Source organism: Eublepharis macularius, chromosome 10 (genome assembly GCF_028583425.1).
Source record: "Eublepharis macularius isolate TG4126 chromosome 10, MPM_Emac_v1.0, whole genome shotgun sequence".
Classification (NCBI taxonomy): Eukaryota; Metazoa; Chordata; class Lepidosauria; order Squamata; family Eublepharidae; genus Eublepharis; species Eublepharis macularius.
In genome coordinates this window covers 45,906,216-45,924,128 of record NC_072799.1, presented here as the reverse complement: position 1 = coordinate 45,924,128, position 17,913 = coordinate 45,906,216, and the positions used below count along the sequence as shown (strand labels likewise).

The 17,913-nt window shown below is 38.5% G+C and overlaps 1 protein-coding gene across 1 annotated transcript in view; it reads right to left on the bottom strand.

Moving 5' to 3' along the window:
* Window positions 1-5,830: 5,830 nt before the first annotated feature.
* The window catches only part of PCDH10 (protocadherin 10), a 49,087-nt gene continuing 37,004 nt past the window's right edge, over window positions 5,831-17,913 (bottom strand). The window contains exon 5 of the mRNA XM_054990182.1: window positions 5,831-6,865. Within this exon, the coding sequence (XP_054846157.1) occupies window positions 6,846-6,865 (20 nt within the window). The 3' untranslated portion in view covers window positions 5,831-6,845. The remainder of the gene's footprint in view (window positions 6,866-17,913) is intronic.

Sequence of the window (17,913 nt, the reverse complement as noted above, 5' to 3'; positions counted from 1 at the left end):
ATCTCACAGTAATAGAATCCAAATCACATGTTACCAACTTGTCAACCAGAATATCATGTGGAACCTTATCAAAAGCCATACTGAAATAAAGATAAACTCTATGTCCATAGCATTCCCAATTCACAAAAATAGTAACTCTCTCAAAAAAGGAGATAAGGTTAGTCTGACATGACTTATTCTTGAGGAACCCATGCTGGCTCTTAATAATCACAGCTGACTTTTCTAAATGCTCAAGGACAGACTGTTTGATTATTTGTTCCAGGATCTGTCCAGGTATGGACATCAAGCTGATGTGTCAATAATTACCAGGCTCTTCCTTTTCCCCCTTCTTGAAAATGGGGACAACATATGCCCACCTCCAACCTTCTGGCATCTCATCTGCTCTCCAAGAATTCTCAAAGATAGACAGAGGCTCCATAATTGCATCAGCAAGTTCTTTTAGTACTCTAGGATGCAATTCATCTGTCCCTGAGGACTTGGTTTCATTTAAAGAAGCTAGGTGTTTACGTACCATCCCAACATCTATCCTAGGTTGCAATTCCATTTCTTCCTCATGTGTTCTCATTTTGCCAGACAGGATTTCTCATGCAGCTATGTTCTCTGAAGATCTTACTTTTATATTGTTAACTTGGAATCCAAAAAACAAAACCTAAATGAAGAATTCCTCGGTAGATAACATTGTGCCAGATTAACTGGCATATATTGCTAACAGTTGAAATGTAGGCAGGGCAGAAATTAGCATAAAACTTCTGCAGCCATTTCAAATGTTTTTTATTACCTTTTCCCCTTAGCCTTGTTAACATTAAATATGTAGAATTATCCAAGACTGTTTGGTCACTGAATTATTTGAAATAAAGCATGAAATACATAGTATTTCTTCAGGCTGCTTTATAGCCATGGTATTTGTTTCTAAGAGAACTGTATGCACAGAACTTTGACTCTTTCTGACATTTCAGTCAACACACAGTATTGTGAACTTTATTAACAAATTCAAAGTCCAAGACAATTCCAGTTCAAGAAAGCTGCCCAAAATTATTTTTGAGTGTGACACAGAAATATATCTACAAAGACACACATTCTCAGTAATGAATTTGGACTGTGAGTGAGGGAGACAATATTTATGTACATTTATCCATTTTATAGTAAAACTTATTAGCAGATTAGTAAAAACATTAAGAAGTAAGAGCTCTTTTGCTGGCCTTGGTTGAAAATTCCATAGTGGTAATATAATGAAGAATTCTTTTCGGATTCTTTGTATTTTACAAACATATGAAATGCTTTTCTTCTTTATTCTATCAGCAGCTGCCAGTGTTGTTTGGTCAGACTACAGTGACATTTTTTTTAAAAAAAAAGTTTATTATGAGTTTTAGGATTGTGGACACAATCCATCAGGAATTGTGCTAGAAAAAGCCAAGTTGAAATTAAGAGGAATTGTGCTGGTGTAGCTGTGCTGGAATGCAAGCCCAACCCTTTCTATGAGACTTGCACAGACCTAGTTCACAGTGCTGAGTTACTTTATGTGCAAACCTTCCTGTTTTTTTTCAATGAGGGCAGCATGGTGTGCCTCTCCCTTTGCTTTTGGGAAAGATCTTGCCGATGAAGAAGGCTATGTGTCCCTCATCTAGTGCTAGAGGAGTTAGCCATGTTAGTCTGTAGTTGCAAAATAGTAACGAGTCCAGTAGCACCTCTAAGACTAACCAACTTCATTGTAGTATAAGCTTTTGAGAATCACAGCTCTCTTCATCAGATGCATTATCTAGTGCTGAATCACTGCTCTGACCTTATGGAAACCTATGCAAAATATCCACTAACAAATCCAAGTGAGGGCAGCAACATGGAACATGAAGGACAGTTGAAGTGATCTACAGAGCCACGGAAGCAAGACAGTTCTTGAGGAGTTCCCATCTCTAAGTAACAGAAGCAATGCAGTCTATAAGTCCTGTTAACAAATAGGGTGCCCCTGGTCACAATGGGTTGAATCCAACTAGCATTTCTGCTTGTGGAAAGAGAATGAATGTTGACCAAGGCTATAATGATGGGCAGCAGCTCTAGTATGAAGGAAAATTGGACAAGATTCAGTGAAAAAAATTGTCTGGATCCAACCCAGTATCTACCCGAAAGTTGAAATACACACAATGAAGGGATGAATTCTTGATTTAAGTAAAGAACATTCCCATTTTGTTAAAAAGCTGTTAGTCACACCTCCTTCCTGCTTTTCCCTCTTATGCTGCTGGGTGAGTCCATTTATTTGTTGTAGACAAAAAGCAACATTTGAAAAATTAATCATTAAAATCCAAAATATATTTTAACAACTAAAACATCGGGCTTTGTTTACAATTCCCAAGGACGTTATAAGCTGAAATAATTATAATTGGATTGTGCTGGCCAGGATCACAGCTTTAGACCTGCAGCTTCTGCTGTCCCTGCTGAAAACACAGCAGTTCCTCACACCAATTCATGATTCCGCTTTCCAAGGAAAGCCACTCAGAGCAGAGAACTGTTGTTGGAGGGAGAGGACCCAGAAGCCCTGCTGTTGTCTCTGCTCAATTCAGTGTAGCCTTGTGGATTCTGGCTATATTTATATGTCATTTTACATATTTCTGTGATATTAGAAAATATTTTCCCTCGGAAGCTTATTTTTAATATCTCACCCTTCTAAATATGATTCAGGAAAGCAAGAAATGTCTTAAATGCTTTGTTTTTTTTGGCTTCAGGGAAGAAAAGACAATCAAACAACTCCAAGTGGGAAATCCAGTCTACTGGCTTTAAAAACATCCCTGAAGATTTTTATTGTATTATGAGATTTTGGCACATATGTACAATTTTAATGAAAGAAAGATGCAAAAGCAACATATTCTTCAATGTTACTTGTTTGGGATGTAATGAAAATTGTTTAAAAATATATGCGCTAAATGTAGCCTTTCCCACCTTGCAGTGTTGCATCGCCTCTCCACTTTGAAACATTTTTTGTAAATCTAATTATATCTTCTACACTCTACTGCTTCTTCAAAGAAGTCAGAACGGCTTGCATGAAGTTGGTGGTGTTTCGTATTGGTGGCTTTCAAATACAATTCTGCTTAGATTCAGCATCAGATCTGCATCACACCGCTTTGAATGATTCTTCCTACCAGTGCAAACATTTAGCATTCAGAAAGTTATGAAGGTCTCTACTAGCAGTGGGTTACATTGGCTGTGAATCAGAGAACCCCTTTAGGCTTGTACCTGGAGGGTCACAATTCTTTCATTGGAAAAACATACCACAAACTATTCATCCTGCATCAAACACAGCTATGCATGGGCTGGATAGCGGCTGAGAGTCTTGACCTGCTCCCCCCTGCCCTCCATTTCCAGTTCCACTTCTTACCTATAGCAACAGTAGTACAAGTCTGTCAAGCCAACGAAGTTAAAACTTAAGCATTTAAATCTGTTAGAAGCTTGGATCAAATTTTTGCTGTAGAATCGCTAGCAAGTGCAAGGCAGGATGATTCTTCATGTACTCGACATGCAAAAGGAGGCCTGATTGAAGCTGTTCTTTTATTTAGTGAAGTTGTCCATGAAGTTGTTTTATCACATCAGTTTTAAGTAGCAGACTATTTGATTTGAGCCCCTGATATTCACCGTATCAGGATATGCTCAAATTTTAATGGGTTTCTAATGTCAAATACCAGAAACTACCATTCTGAGGACACATTTAAATGAAATATTCACCAAAGGATACTGCCATCATAAAGTCACATAAAGTCACATAGTGACTTTATCTCAATAAAGCATTTTTCATCCTACTTAAGTAGAAGAATGAGGAAGTATGTGTTCTCCTCTAGTAATATAATGGCATGCTCTCTTATTGAATAGACAATCTCACCATCTGAAAGCCCAAGTCAACCATGTTTCTGTATGCAAGTGTCTCATTGGCTCCCATTGTGTTGTTTATATTAAGTGATGAGAGGATAAGGAAAAGCTAAAGCATGAAGTAAATACATGTGTGTGTATGCCCATTACACAGTTATACACAGAGAGATTAAATAAATGCACTAGGATAGGCAGATGAACTTGTAGCAACATGACTATTTTTTTCCAAAAAGTTGCATGCAAAATGTGAGGGAGATTTCAGTAAACAAAAACACTTTAATAGTCTATAAAAAAAGAAAAAAGGTGATTTTCTTTCTCCACAGGACTAGAAACAACCCCAATTTACAGTATACACCTCTCTTTAAAGAGGCTATAAAAATAAAGCAAAACCAATTCCAGAAGGGGCATTCAATTTCTCGCCTTAAAAGCAGCAACAAGTTGACAGACTTCTTCAAATGAAATATTCTTCACACAATTCATTACTAAAATAGCCCATTTTTCATAAAATTAACAAGGCATAGAGGTGACCAAACTCCGATTACCTAAAGCTAAAGAAGATTTCACGGTTATGTTTTCTCAAATTAATGGTCATTTCCTGTGCTTTTTCTGTGATTCATATATAATATACATTGTTAAAAGGATCTGAAGAAAACCCTGTAGCTATACAAAGAGTTTAGAAATAGGCATTAAAAGTATTTAGCAGGAATATTTTGTTAAGACTTTGGAATCTTATGTAACCTCACAGTTCAACATATGAAACCTTATCTAGCCACAATTCCCATTCATGTTAATGGGAATACGGTGGAGAATGATTGATGGAATAAAAATCGGAGTCCTGTAGCACCTTAAAAGACCAACTAGATTTCCAGGGTATGAGTTTTTGAGAGTTAAAGCTCTCTTTGTCTGAGGAAGGGAGCTTTGACCTTCGAAAGTTCATAACCCAGAAATGTAGTTGGTCCCTAAGGTGCTACTGGACCCGATTCTTGCTCTTCTACAACAGACCAATCCGGCTACCAACCCGAAACTATCTTCTGAGGAACTGTTAGTATCCTTTAGGAAAATTTTGCAGGCATAGGGTCGCTTGATGCACATGTACCCACAAGTACAAAGAGATGCATGCACAGAACTCTTCTGTGCATTAAAGTTCCATGTGTGCATGTCTGTACATACAGGGCTCTGGATCAGTGTAACAGTCTTTTTATTTCTTTTAAAAAATAGCCACTTTTTCCGCCCTTACTTACATCGAATCTTTTTTTTACCCTGTGAACAGTATTCAGAGTGAGCAAGGATGCAAATTTATCGTCCTTGGATGTAATCCAAAACCCTCTGAAAGAGTATGTTTTCCCCTTGTTCAAAGGGCTGTTGTATCTAAGCACCTCCAGCTGAAACTGTTGCTGTTATCACAGACACAATTTTATGGTTTCTTTTGAACACTTGACAGGTAGTCAGGAAAAAAAGACAGCAGAGCATGTAACAAAAAAACCCATACACCTTACTGTATTTCACTTTTTTCAACGGTACTTATAATCAGAGAACATGAAAGTAAAGGTTCAACTTTACTTTGCCAGATTTTGAGTTTTAGAACAATTTATTGTTTTTCTAATAAAAAATACCCTTTCTGAGATTTGTCAAGTCACGAAATTACTACAAAAATAACACAGGAGGGACCAACCTGATTACCAGTAAAGTTGGGACAGTCTATTCCTAACTTCAAATTGCTTTTTTGCAAATTCAAATTAATGGCTTGGCAACATATATGTCTTTGAGAATGGTCTTTCTTCAAAAACCACTGCAAGCCAGCATGAAAAGATATATTTGCACAAAATTATGTCAAAGGACCATGTACGTTAGCTATGAGTTGAGGGCAGGGAGATTTCCTTAAAATAGTTATCTTCGCTTACATTATATCTTACATTGCAAAATGTACAGACACCCAGTGTACTTTTCAACAACATATACATGTGAGTTTATAGAGCCTTTATAAAAAGTTTTTTGATTCCAAATTAAAAGCCATAGAAATAGAATTAAAATAATGGAGGTTGATATATATACTTTTGATAGTACATAGTCAGTGCTCATTTTCATAATTATTGACAGCTGTATCTTTGGCATTGAAAATTCAGTACAACTTTCAGAAAAAAAACTGTTGTTTCTTACAGCTCTTTTTTTTTTTTAACAAGGACAAAACAGGATTGACCAAAGTACAAAAATGGGGAAGTATTATTAAAGATTTATTTTATTGTTTAGGCAAGGATAATTTAAGGACCCTGAATTACCTTCTCACTTTAGTGTATGGTGCAGACTGTATGAATTCATTTAAAAATCAACTAAATGGTACCACGTTTCCCGGAAAATTATATGTAATATAATATATATATTTTATATTTATTTAGAAGCTTTGAAATAGTACAGTAAACACTTTGCAACACGGTGTATAAACTACAGAATGTCTTTGATATTTTGTGGGTCTGCAGATTAACAACATTTTCATGACCCACAGGTGAAAAGAACATGATTCACAATTTCTTTTGTAAAGTTGGAATAGTTTGGGGGACACTTGATCACACAAAAATAATATAAAACAGTCAAGTTTAAAACAGTGATATTGCATTTATAATGCACGTTTCCTTTTTTTAAAATCTGTACGATTGGCTTCTTGTGGCGAATATAAACATCTAAAGGGCTCAGTGACATTTTAGAGAGAGAAAGAGAGAGAAAGAGAGAGCTATATAGTGCTGTAAACAGGCACACACTGATCAGAGAGGCAAAAATCAGCTGCCTCTTGAAGTTTCTACAGTTCCATACATTTCAACTCATTTCTCAGGCCTGCTGAGAGCAGTTAGGTCCTATTGTTGGCCATGATATCTCCAACAGCACAGTAATTCTTCAGTTAACACAGAATTGGATGGCCAAGATAATGAAGTTGAAAAGTTGATGCTTTTGTTGGTCGACTTTTGTGCAAATCATGCTGCTTCAGGTAAATCCCGTAGAATTGACTAGCATATCCTTTTCCGTGCTGTGGGGAAAAAGAAGGAAACTTCAGGTATTATATGAGATAACAGAAAAATTCTACATTCAACGTGGCACTCAACATACTGTAAGTACTTGACATTAAATAGCAGAAACAGTAATAATTGTGGTTCAATTCTCCGTTCCTGATAGCAAAACCATCCAATGGTAACAAAAAATTGTGCGTGATTCATTCAAAGGGAGGCACTTTTAAATCCGATTTACTTAAGCTGAAGAGAATTGAGGACATGCTTAATGAAATCAATTGGAGTTGCATGTCATTTTGTGAATGTTTATTGAGAACTAAGTCCCTCTGATTTCAATGGAGTTGAGTGGAATGTGCCAATTGAACGTACTGTCACTAGAATTAAGTATTGCTATGATTTGCAATGACTTAAAAATCCCTCCACTTATATTATCTCTGTGCACTCTGGTAATCTAGGGTAGAACTACTATCCTCAGAAATCAAGATTCCTCTAACAACTCAGTGCTCTGCTGTGGTTTTCTTTATCCTATACAGTTGGCTCCACTGTTGCTGATGAAACTCTCCCTTGTAATCTGTATAATCCATGCAGCAACCATCACTACAGAGTCATCTTGTTTATGAGAATGAGACAAGAGGCAGACAGATTTCAAGGACAGAAGACTGACCTTGCAATCCTAAGAATTACTGCGAGTATATCCCAAGGGATAAAATGGGACTTACTTATGAGTAGACTGCTTAGGATTGCTCACAGAGATACTTAAAGTGAAATGTGAAGAAATGAAGGAAAGATTATTTCCCAGTTTCACTTTCCTGACCAAATTACAATCTCAATCCTCTGCTAGCTGCTTCTACTTGAAAACAAACATGCTCCAAATAAAGATCACGAATCTTCTGACATCTTATCTCATTTGTTCCCCACCCTAACAGGAAACTAATAGAACAAGAAATACATCCAATAATATATTAAATTCGATTTAATAGCTATTTTTATCATAGGGCATTAGTCTCAAAATATCACAGAAATTTCCTTTTCATCCACCATGGAACTATCATTTATCTGAGGATGAAATCATTATTTTTGGTCAATTCTTGTAATGAACATGTATTTGTGAAACAGCCAACCTATGCTTTACAATAGAGTGATTAAAACAGTAGGATTTGAGTCTAGTAGCACTTTAGAGACCCACAAGATTTTCAGAGTGTAAGATTTGAGAGTCAGAGCTCCCTTCTTCAAACACCTGAAGAGCGAGTGTGCTTTGTATCATATTTCTACACCTTAAAAGATGCTGCTTTACAATGGAAGCACTTCACGCCGACAGCTATGATCCATTAAGTGACATAGGATATTGATGTAAAGATCTGCCTTAAGTTCAGTCCAGTACTATTTAAAATAAGTAAAAGCAGCTCTCCAAGGCTGCTGACAGGGATCGTGCTAGAACTGCTACCTGAGATTCTTGCATCAGAGATGATTCTGGGATCTTATACATGCAGAAGTGACCCGCCTAAGGTTACCTCTGTTGGTGGGAAAACCAGAAAATGATTGTTGGAATGGATGTAGGCATAGCAGGGAATTTCAAGTAGAAATTTAAGAGCCAGTTTGAGAGCCAGTTTGGTGTAGTGGTTAAGAGTAAAACAGCAAATTCCCCCACACAACCAACACTATGTTCAGCAAAAAGAATCAAACAGTGAACCATTTACTCTAGATAATAACAAAAGTCAACCACATCAAAAAGTAGTAAACACAATCATATATAGATCAGTCAGTCTTGCACATCATAGTGCTAAACGCCAGAAACCGGAATCAATAGAACCTCACAGAGGCTCAAACAGTCAGAGCAGTAAGTGTCTCGGTGAGGATAACTCCGTAGTAAAGTAGGTCCAAATAGATGCAATAAATGGTGACCAGCTGAAGACTGTACCCGGAACCGAGGATGATGGAAGATCCAGACAGCAGTCTGGGGGATCCCAAGAGGTCCTGGGAGTGGCTGGTTAATCACTCGGCCCCACTCAGCTAGCAAAGGAATGTTTCGCCATGTATGCTTTCTCAGGGGCAACCCAATAATAAATCAATATTTTTCATACACAACCGAGAACCTGGTCTGGTCTGATTCCTTCAGTAGTTCTATCCATAATCACAGGCAAATGGCCATTTGAAAAATATAGATCCCCCTAGATTACTTGTTTCCTTTAAATAATTTTGTTGCCGTTTATTATGATCAAAGTAACATGAGGTTTTCTAACTCTCTGCTGTGAGTTAAACAAAAACTGCAAACATATTATTTACTGTCTGGAAAACCACCTCTAACATATTGAAAAAATCTAGAGAAATATGGTTACAATAATATCATCACAGAGCTTCACACCCCTTTGCAGGGGGCACCTTCAATTAAAAACCAATTAAAATATACATTAGATTTATGATTATTAAATTAATAGACTGGAGACCTGTTTACACAATTAGTTTTCCAGGGAGAGAAGTTCCTGAACTCAGTTCAGTCTATGTTTTTTAATGTTTAATGTGTGAAGTTTGAAGTAAATTATAGAAAACAGTAACTCTGGTAGGTACAGTTACAAGGGTTGCCAGTTCCAAGTTGGGAAATTCCTGGAGATTTGGGAGTGGACTTTAGTGTGGGTGAGGTTTGTGTAGGGGAGGGACCTCAGCGGAGTATAATGCCATAGACTCTACCCTTCGTAGCAGTCATTCTCTCCAGGAAAACTGATCTCTGCAGTCTGGAGATCAGTTGTAATTTTGGGAGATCCCTTGGCCCCATCTGGAGGTTTGTAACACTGCCACAAATTTAGGTGAAAGTGACAGTGTCAGCAACAGGGTGCTAGTGGTGAAACACGTGGATATGAATCAACCAAGATTATTCAGCAAGGTGGTATGGCCTAAACATCCGGTATAAAGTGTTCCTTGCTCATATAAACAGAGGCAGACTATAAACAGCTACTTCACCGTTGGTAGGTTGTTTAAATGATCCAGCTCCGTAGGTGGAGACTAGATGCATTGCCCCTTTTTGTAGAATTGCCACTTTGTCAGGTAGGAAATTTTATTGATTCTATGAGGAAAGCTCATGAGATTGGGTCCCCATGCACATGGCTGTGGTGTTTAAAAGTTGTACATAAGCAATTGTTACATGACTGTTTGAATAGAAAAAGGATGGCATAAACAGAAAGAAGCATATACACTGTGTAAAATAAAGCCAGATTATTACATCAATTAATAAACCATTTTCCCTGTCTCCTTAAAAACGGAATGTCTATAAGCACAGATATTTTTTGTATTGTATGTTCTAAATTAGCACTTGACAATCACAAATGCTGTGTAGCCTGCCTGAATTTAATTTAAACAAGAATCATTCATAGCTTCTACAGAGGTACATTTCGCACTCGTTTTTTAGAGCGCATTTGTACCTGTTCCACATCCCATGTTTGCAAGGTTTTCACACTTAAAAGCAGTCATGGGATGCAGTCTCGCTTTTTGTCCGCTGTATCCCCGATTTTTCCCCCTGCGGACATACCCCGATGTTTTTTTAAGTTCGCTGCTGACTAGCAGCTGGCCCGCATTTTGCTAATGTGAACACTTTTGCCTCCTTTTTGCTTCTCTTCTCCCCCCTCTCCTTTTCCCTGGGAGCTGATTGGTTTGTGCAGAATTAACCACTCCCACCCTCCTCAGCTCTCTGAACTCCTTGTCCACCATTTTTTTTAGTAAAGCGAGCTGAGGGTCATAAGGCTGCTTCTTGTTGGTTTCCTTCCTCCCGGTATGCATGCTGTTTTATTTTTTTTCAAAAGCCAGGAATGATTCCTAAGCTTGCTGCTAATTCCCTGCTAGCTTTAAAATCAACTAAAGTGTTAAATAGCTGCTTTCTCCTTCCTCCCTTAGGGTATGCACACACATTCTTTTTTTTTTTTAAAGACAAGAATGGGTTGCAACGTTGTAATGTTCCTGCACTTTCTTCCTGGCTTTAAAAGCCAGGAAAGGATTAACCGGCTGCTTTTCCCTCCCTCCCAGGCATGTTTCAGACTTTGCCAAAGAGGGGGAAAAAACCCAAGCATTTTGCACAGCCCTTTGGAAACAAGCCTCTGCTTCCTGGGAGGAGATTAATAGGCAGCATTTTAACCCTTTCCTGGCTTGATTTAAAAAAATGAGAGTGGTATATGTTTTCCCCCAGAACTCTGCCACCAATTGCCTCTCCGGTGGGCAGGGGACAGCCCAATCAGCAAAAAGGGGGGAAGGGTTCCAACATTGCAACGTCACTACGCATGCTCAATTTTTTTAAAAAAAGTGTGACGTGAATTGCAAGGCCCCAAAAGCCCAAAATTGCACCGAGGTTTTGAAATGAAGCACAGACACCAAATCGAAATTGCAGTGGACAGTGTGAAATGAACAGGTGCAATGCCGAAGCCACTGCGATCGGGACGAATGCTCATAAATGGCGGTTTAAACCGTAAGTGCGAAAAGGGCCAGAAATAGTGGTAGTACCTATCCAGTATTCAAAGGCTTGTTATAATTAGTGATGCCACCAAACTGTGAAGGTTCAGAACAGTTTGGAATGCCTGAGCCTATTACAGGCCAACTTCAAATAACTCTGAAGTTCAAGCCCAGTTCATAATGGGCTCATCTTACCATGTACCTACTCTTTCCTTTTTCTAGCTAAGGGCAGAAGATGCTGCTCAAGAATCTTGATTAAATTGCATACATTAATCTATATTAAAATAGAATGCGTGAATTTTGCATAGTTAACTATCAAGTAAACCTTTTCACCATCATTTCAGCTGCTCATTGGATTATACTGAATGGTAAAATAGATAGCCACAAAATCTGTTTTTAGATAACTTTCTGTGATAGAAATCAACAGCTACTTTGTACCATGATGAGTCCTCTTCCCAACTATTTCTAAAATCACCCTATCAAAAAAAAATCAATTATGCCATTTTAAAACTCTTATTTCCACCATACTAAGAAAGGTAGCCATTCTTCTGGTGAATTAATTTATTTCCACAAAGTGTATGAGAACATTTTTTAAAAATCCTAAGAAAGAATACGATGGGTTTTTAAAGTGGGGCTAACACGAACCTTCTCCTCACTTTACTGCACAAATATGCCTGTGCAGAAATCTGTATTATTATCCTTGCTTTACAGTTGGGGAAATAGAGTCAGAGAGGTTATATTGACAGGAGGATGGTAATGTGCTTAAAGTAGAAGCTATGAAGACAATATATCTGAGCTCTGTTTCTGGCTCTGGCTTGTCAGGGATTGGGGAAAAGGAAATAATCACTAAACCTCTCTGTCCATGATTCCCCTATCTGTAAAATGAGAATAATAATGCTTACCTATCTCACAGAGGATCTGCAGGTCTTAAATCACTATTCTTTATAATCCATTCTGAGATCCACAAATGGCAAGGCCTAGAGTGGTGAAAAGCATCATGGTCATTACAAGAGTTCATGTAAGAATAAAAAACTATAGGATTTGAGCTCATATTTTAGCCATCTATACTAAAGGTCTTTTCTGGTTTCCTTATGAGGGTTGGCTCCACATCAAATAGATAAATCTTGTGTCTGGTGCTTTTTTACTTCATTATTTAATAATTATTAGCAACATTTTTAAAAATGCTACAATATTTACACATATAAATTAATGCGTTTTAATATGCTGTAATCCACCCTGAGCCCTTCGTGGGGAGGGCGGAATAGAAATCCAAATAAAATAAAATAAAATAAAATAAACAAATTTGGCCCAATAGTAATAGTGCAGGGGAGGGATCAGCAATCAGTAAAAAAACAGAAAACTATTTTTTTAAATGTTGGGGATTTTTCAACTCAGTCTATTCCTTCAAATGAATGAAAGACATGAATTATACTACTGAGTCAAAAGCAATCGTTGGCCAAAGGGATATTTCCATTGGGTTGCCAAACTCCAGGTGGGGCCTGGAAATCTTCCAAAATAGCATACTTGGTAAACCTCTCTGAGTGGGCATTAAGTTGTCCTGAAGGGTGGTATATAAATAAAATGTTATTATTATAGAATTACAGCTTAACTCCTGATGTCAGAGATCAGTTCCCCTGGATAAAATGGCTTCTTTGGAAGGTAGATTCTACAGTATTATACCCCACTGAAGTCCCTCCCCTTCCCAAACCCTTCCGTCCTCAGCTTCCACCGCCAGATCAACAGAAATTTCTGAATCTGGAGATGGCAACCCTATATTCTTAGGAGGCATGGTTTTTAAGAATTACCACTTTACACATAGGTTGAGTTCAGGGCCCCCACCCTGTGTCAGACATGAGTTGTGGGTTATCCTCAGTTCCCACATGCGATGCCTGATTCAGATTGTGAGTGTAGCACACATGAAGAAGGGGCTCTCATCTTCCCTCCTGCAAAGGAGAGGGGTGGAAGAGTCGCAATCCAAGTCATGTGTGATGGTTACACAGGACACAGGGTGGGGAGACCCCGGCCCCCACTTGTGTACTCTGTAATGTATAAAGCCTCTGAATGTAACAGATTTCAATAAAAGAAATCACAGAACTGATAACTATTTCATTTTTTAATCTGTGTAACTCCCATGGATGTCAGTGACGAACACGTAGTTCTGTACTTAAAATGGAGCTTTCAAAATTGTATTATTCATTAAATGTCCTAGCTGTTCACTGTAATGACCTGCACTGTGTAAGCAGCCTTGAGTCACAGCAACTAGACTAGAAGACTAGAAACAAATTAGCAGACTAGAAACAAGCAAACAAAATGACGAAAACCATCGTAAATGTATTTTCTATTTCTATACTATACATAGTTATGTTTTGGATATTTTATAGAAACAGACAACAACTGAAAGGATTGAATCAATGTATATTTATTACAAACTTTTTCCATTTACCCTTATTCAGAATTACGACTCTAAGACTTCATTTCCCAATTCACAAGGCCAATGACAGTTCTAAATGTACACTCCAAAGTGTAGGTTGATGCTTCCTACAATATTTAAGTGGAAGAATGTGTACAAAGTCCATTCTATGTACACTGGAAAGCCTCTATAGCTTTTGATCACAGACCTTAACATTTTAACCCTTATTGCACTTTACCGCTAATATTATTATACAATATTAGTATATATTACAGACATTTGTTTTTCCTGTGCTAATAATGACTTTTTTTGACAAAATATGTGCATGTTTCACAGTGTAGTACGACTATCATAAACCATTCCCAGGTTGATCACAGAAAACAGAAAAGACAAAGAAGAGATATAGGAAACCTTAATTAATCTGTCTTTTCTTGGGGTGGCTTCCTTTCACCCTCACATGCAGCAGGAGTACCTGCATGTGGTGTGAACCTATGCTGCTGAACTGTACATGTCACAGTATTAGAAGAACATGGGTGAGCAATGGTTTATGCTATTCCTTCATGATTGTTGCCAGCCTTCCCAATCTCATGAGGTAAGAAAAAGGACGACATGATTCATTCTGACTATGTATTTTTAGTCACATAAAACAGCTGCATAGGCTCACACCAGGAATAAGTGGTTTGCATGTTGTTTGAAGATGCATCTTCAGGAAAACAGACTATGCAAAACTCTTTAAGAAGATCTGACAGTTTGCATATGTATTTAACATGCTGTCCAAAATTTAAATATTTTGTAGATAACGAAGAATATAAAAGTTAAAGCAATGAACAGATTTCATGAAAATTCATAGCCCTCAAAATTGTAGCCATAATTAGGATACTCTCCCTGATTATAGTGGATCTCAAGTGAGTAAACTATGCAAGGGATTCCTTCATGCTTACATAATTCTCGTCCCAAGAAGGGCTAACATCAGAATGACCTACTTATGGTTAAAAGATAAAGAACTTACACTGTACTCGTATGCCCATTGAAATAAATGAGCTTAGAATAGAATATTTCTGCATAGGATGATATAGTTAGTCTTACATAGTCCTGACACTCCTGTAAAGGTTTAATCCTGTTATTGTTCAAGGGCCCCTGTAGCAGAACTGAAGTCTGCAATCACATCAAGCCCTGGCCTGAGACTTGTCTGGACTGGAGCCAGCTTCCAACAAACACTAGAAAGAGACTGTTCAAATGGAATTTAAGATTAAACAAGATGGAGACCCACAAGGACTGGGGACATCTCATTTTTTCCCTCCCCCACTTTTTCCTCTTTCCCTTTGCTGAAAATCACTATAATCTCTTACCTTTCCCGCTTCCTTCTCTCCTTTCCATCCACCAACCAACCCACCTTTATCTTTCTCCCATCTCCAGCTATAATTATTATTTACTTACTTCATTTATACTCCACCTTTCTTCACAATGGGGATCAAAAGCAGCTTACATTATTCTCCTCTCCTCCATTTTATCCTCACAAAATCCCTGTTCGGTAGGTTAGACTGAGAATATGTGAGTGGCCCAAGATCACCAGTGAGCTTCCATGGCAGTGTGGGGTTTTGGTCCTGGGTCTCCCAGATGCTTGCTTGCAATTCTAACCAGTAGATCACACTGATTTTTGTGGGATGGCTGCTGTTGAAGAGTAGCAAGCAGCCTAGCCTGGGTGAGTCATGGAAGTTGGGTGGTAGCAAGTTTCCCAGTAGTTGCTGCTGGGCCTGGCCCAGATCAGTTCTCCTTTAAAGGCCAAAACAGCTCTGTAAAGGGATCTGCCCCACATTTTTCTGACAGAAACCAAGGCTTATAGGCTACAATCCTGTTGTGGTTACCTAGCAATAGCTACTGAAGGTATTCCTTTCTTCAAGCCACAGGAGCAGCTTTTTATTCCCACAATGTATTTTGTTAGATTTCAGTTTTTTTCTGCAAATCCAGGGCTTTTTTTTTTTTTTGTAAAGGTTTGTAGAAAGAACTGGCTTGTCTGTCCATGAACTTAATCTCTGGATTTAAACATCCACATACCTGGCCCTGCTGAGAATTAGATACGTTGATTTAAAAGTTGGGCATGTGCAAAAGGTATGAGGAAAAGTGAAGCTTGTGTAGGTTCTTTTTTTCAGGTGTGGAAGAAGGCTATTTAAACATGATTACAGGTTCAAAAATTTCTGAAGTCCTGAGTGTATGGACATCACAGGTATTTTGCAGCCGTTAGGTACAGGCAATGGGAAGGACACCACTGCAGCCCTATGGAATTTTATGTTTTATCCCAACTAGAACTGGCAGTCTCTCAGTGGTATGTGAAAGTGTGCACTGAAAAGGGGGGGGGTATACATGCCCACAAAAAATAAACATCAGAAATACATTTAGGGAAAAATAAGATTGTTTTATATCTCCATTCAAGAATCTAGAGGAAAGCATCATTGGGAGGAGCTTTTGTAGAAGAAGAAAGCATATTCCTTAGACCTTGGGTAGCGAAAAGAACAGAAATTTAGAGGGGGGGGTGATCAAAGGGGGTGATCAAATTTTCATCCATGAAAATTGAGAGAAGACAAAAACAAGGCTGAGTAATTTTCATGATTTCCCCAACTGCTTTATTTTATGTGCATAGTGATGATGTCATGTAACCAATTCTATCTGTAATATGGAAAAAAAATAACAAGGCCAAATCTGAGTGAGGGCAATAAATATTGTCCTCATTCTGAACAGGTTTCCTGACAATGCCACAGAGTCTATCACATCAAAGTTGACTGGCTATGGTAAGGCAAAGCTTTCTGTACTGACATGGAATAGCCACATTATTTTTCCTTTTGGAGACCCACTCTGACAACCACTGAGATGGGAGGTTGAGTCCACCACCACCCCTCCCCACTTTTGTGCAACCATACAAGGTCACTTTATCCTTCTGCACACTGTTACAGTCACACTTTGGCAACAAGTGAATGACTCTGATACAACAATGATATTTTGCTTTATTTAGTATAAATGAGGCATGGGGGTGGGGGCAAAGAGAGACAAAAGAAGTGTCAATCTGAGTAGAACTTTTGACATTAAAATCTTTATTCAGTAGTATAAAGGGACAAAGGAAAGAAAAATGTAATTTCTTATGTCTCCTAATAACATTGTGACAGGCAGAACAAATACAGCAAAGTGACGCATAGAGTTATACACTTTGTGGCCAAGATCCAAATATCTGTTCCTGCATGGAAGAACCAGATTCCTCAGGCAGAACAGCTCTCTTCCTTGTGAAGAAAAAAAAAGTGTGACAAAAATTGGGCCGTAACGATCATCTTCTTCCATATTTGGATATAAGCACCCTTGCACAATCTGTATGTGCAGGTTAGCCAGTTCTACAAGTAACTTATTTTACTTCTTGCACATAATTGCATGCACAATTACTATAGTTATATTTGTCCTTCAATTCACCATTTGCTTATTGTATTTTTCTGCCGGATACACTGTTCCTAAAGGCACAAGAGTCCTGCTTTTTGGTGGGGGGGGGGGGGCATAAAGATGGCAATGTTGTGGACTATGGAAGACTGCTGACTATTTGAGATATTATTTGTTCACGTTAAGATGAATTCTTCAAAAACATGAGCTCCAATTCCATATGAAGAATACCCCCAGTAAAACATTTGGGAAAAAAAAGGTGAGCACAAGCGTTGCCAGGTCCCTTGACTCCCTCAGCAGGAGATTGGCAGCACCTACCTTGCTGTGCCCCCAGGTCCTGGTCTCGCACAGTGTGCACACACTCTCAGCTTGTGCAATGATGTCACTTTCAGGAAGTGACATCATAGCGCAGGGTTAAAGGGCGGCCGGGAATGATCCCACAGGCTGGATCAGTTTGCTGTGGGGCTCAGTTCGGCTTGAAATGGGCCCACTGTGGGGCATGTTTTGATCTGAATCAGGCCACTGTGGGTGCAAGAGCATGCCATACTGCCCAGGGAACGCCCCAGGGAGTGCACCCGCCCAAGGGCCAAGTAAGTGGCTGGGGGAATGGCACTCCTAGTGAGCACTGAAAAAATCCTATGAAATACTTCTGTTTGGGAATGAGTGGAATGCTTTTTAAGACACAGTTTCTTTTACAGAAGAACCTGAAACTATTAGGAAAAGCAATCTTCTCCCTCCTTTTTTAAGACCCCCCCATTTTTTCTAAAAAAAATTAGGAGGGACATTGAGGGGGGCTCTTTTGGAACACAC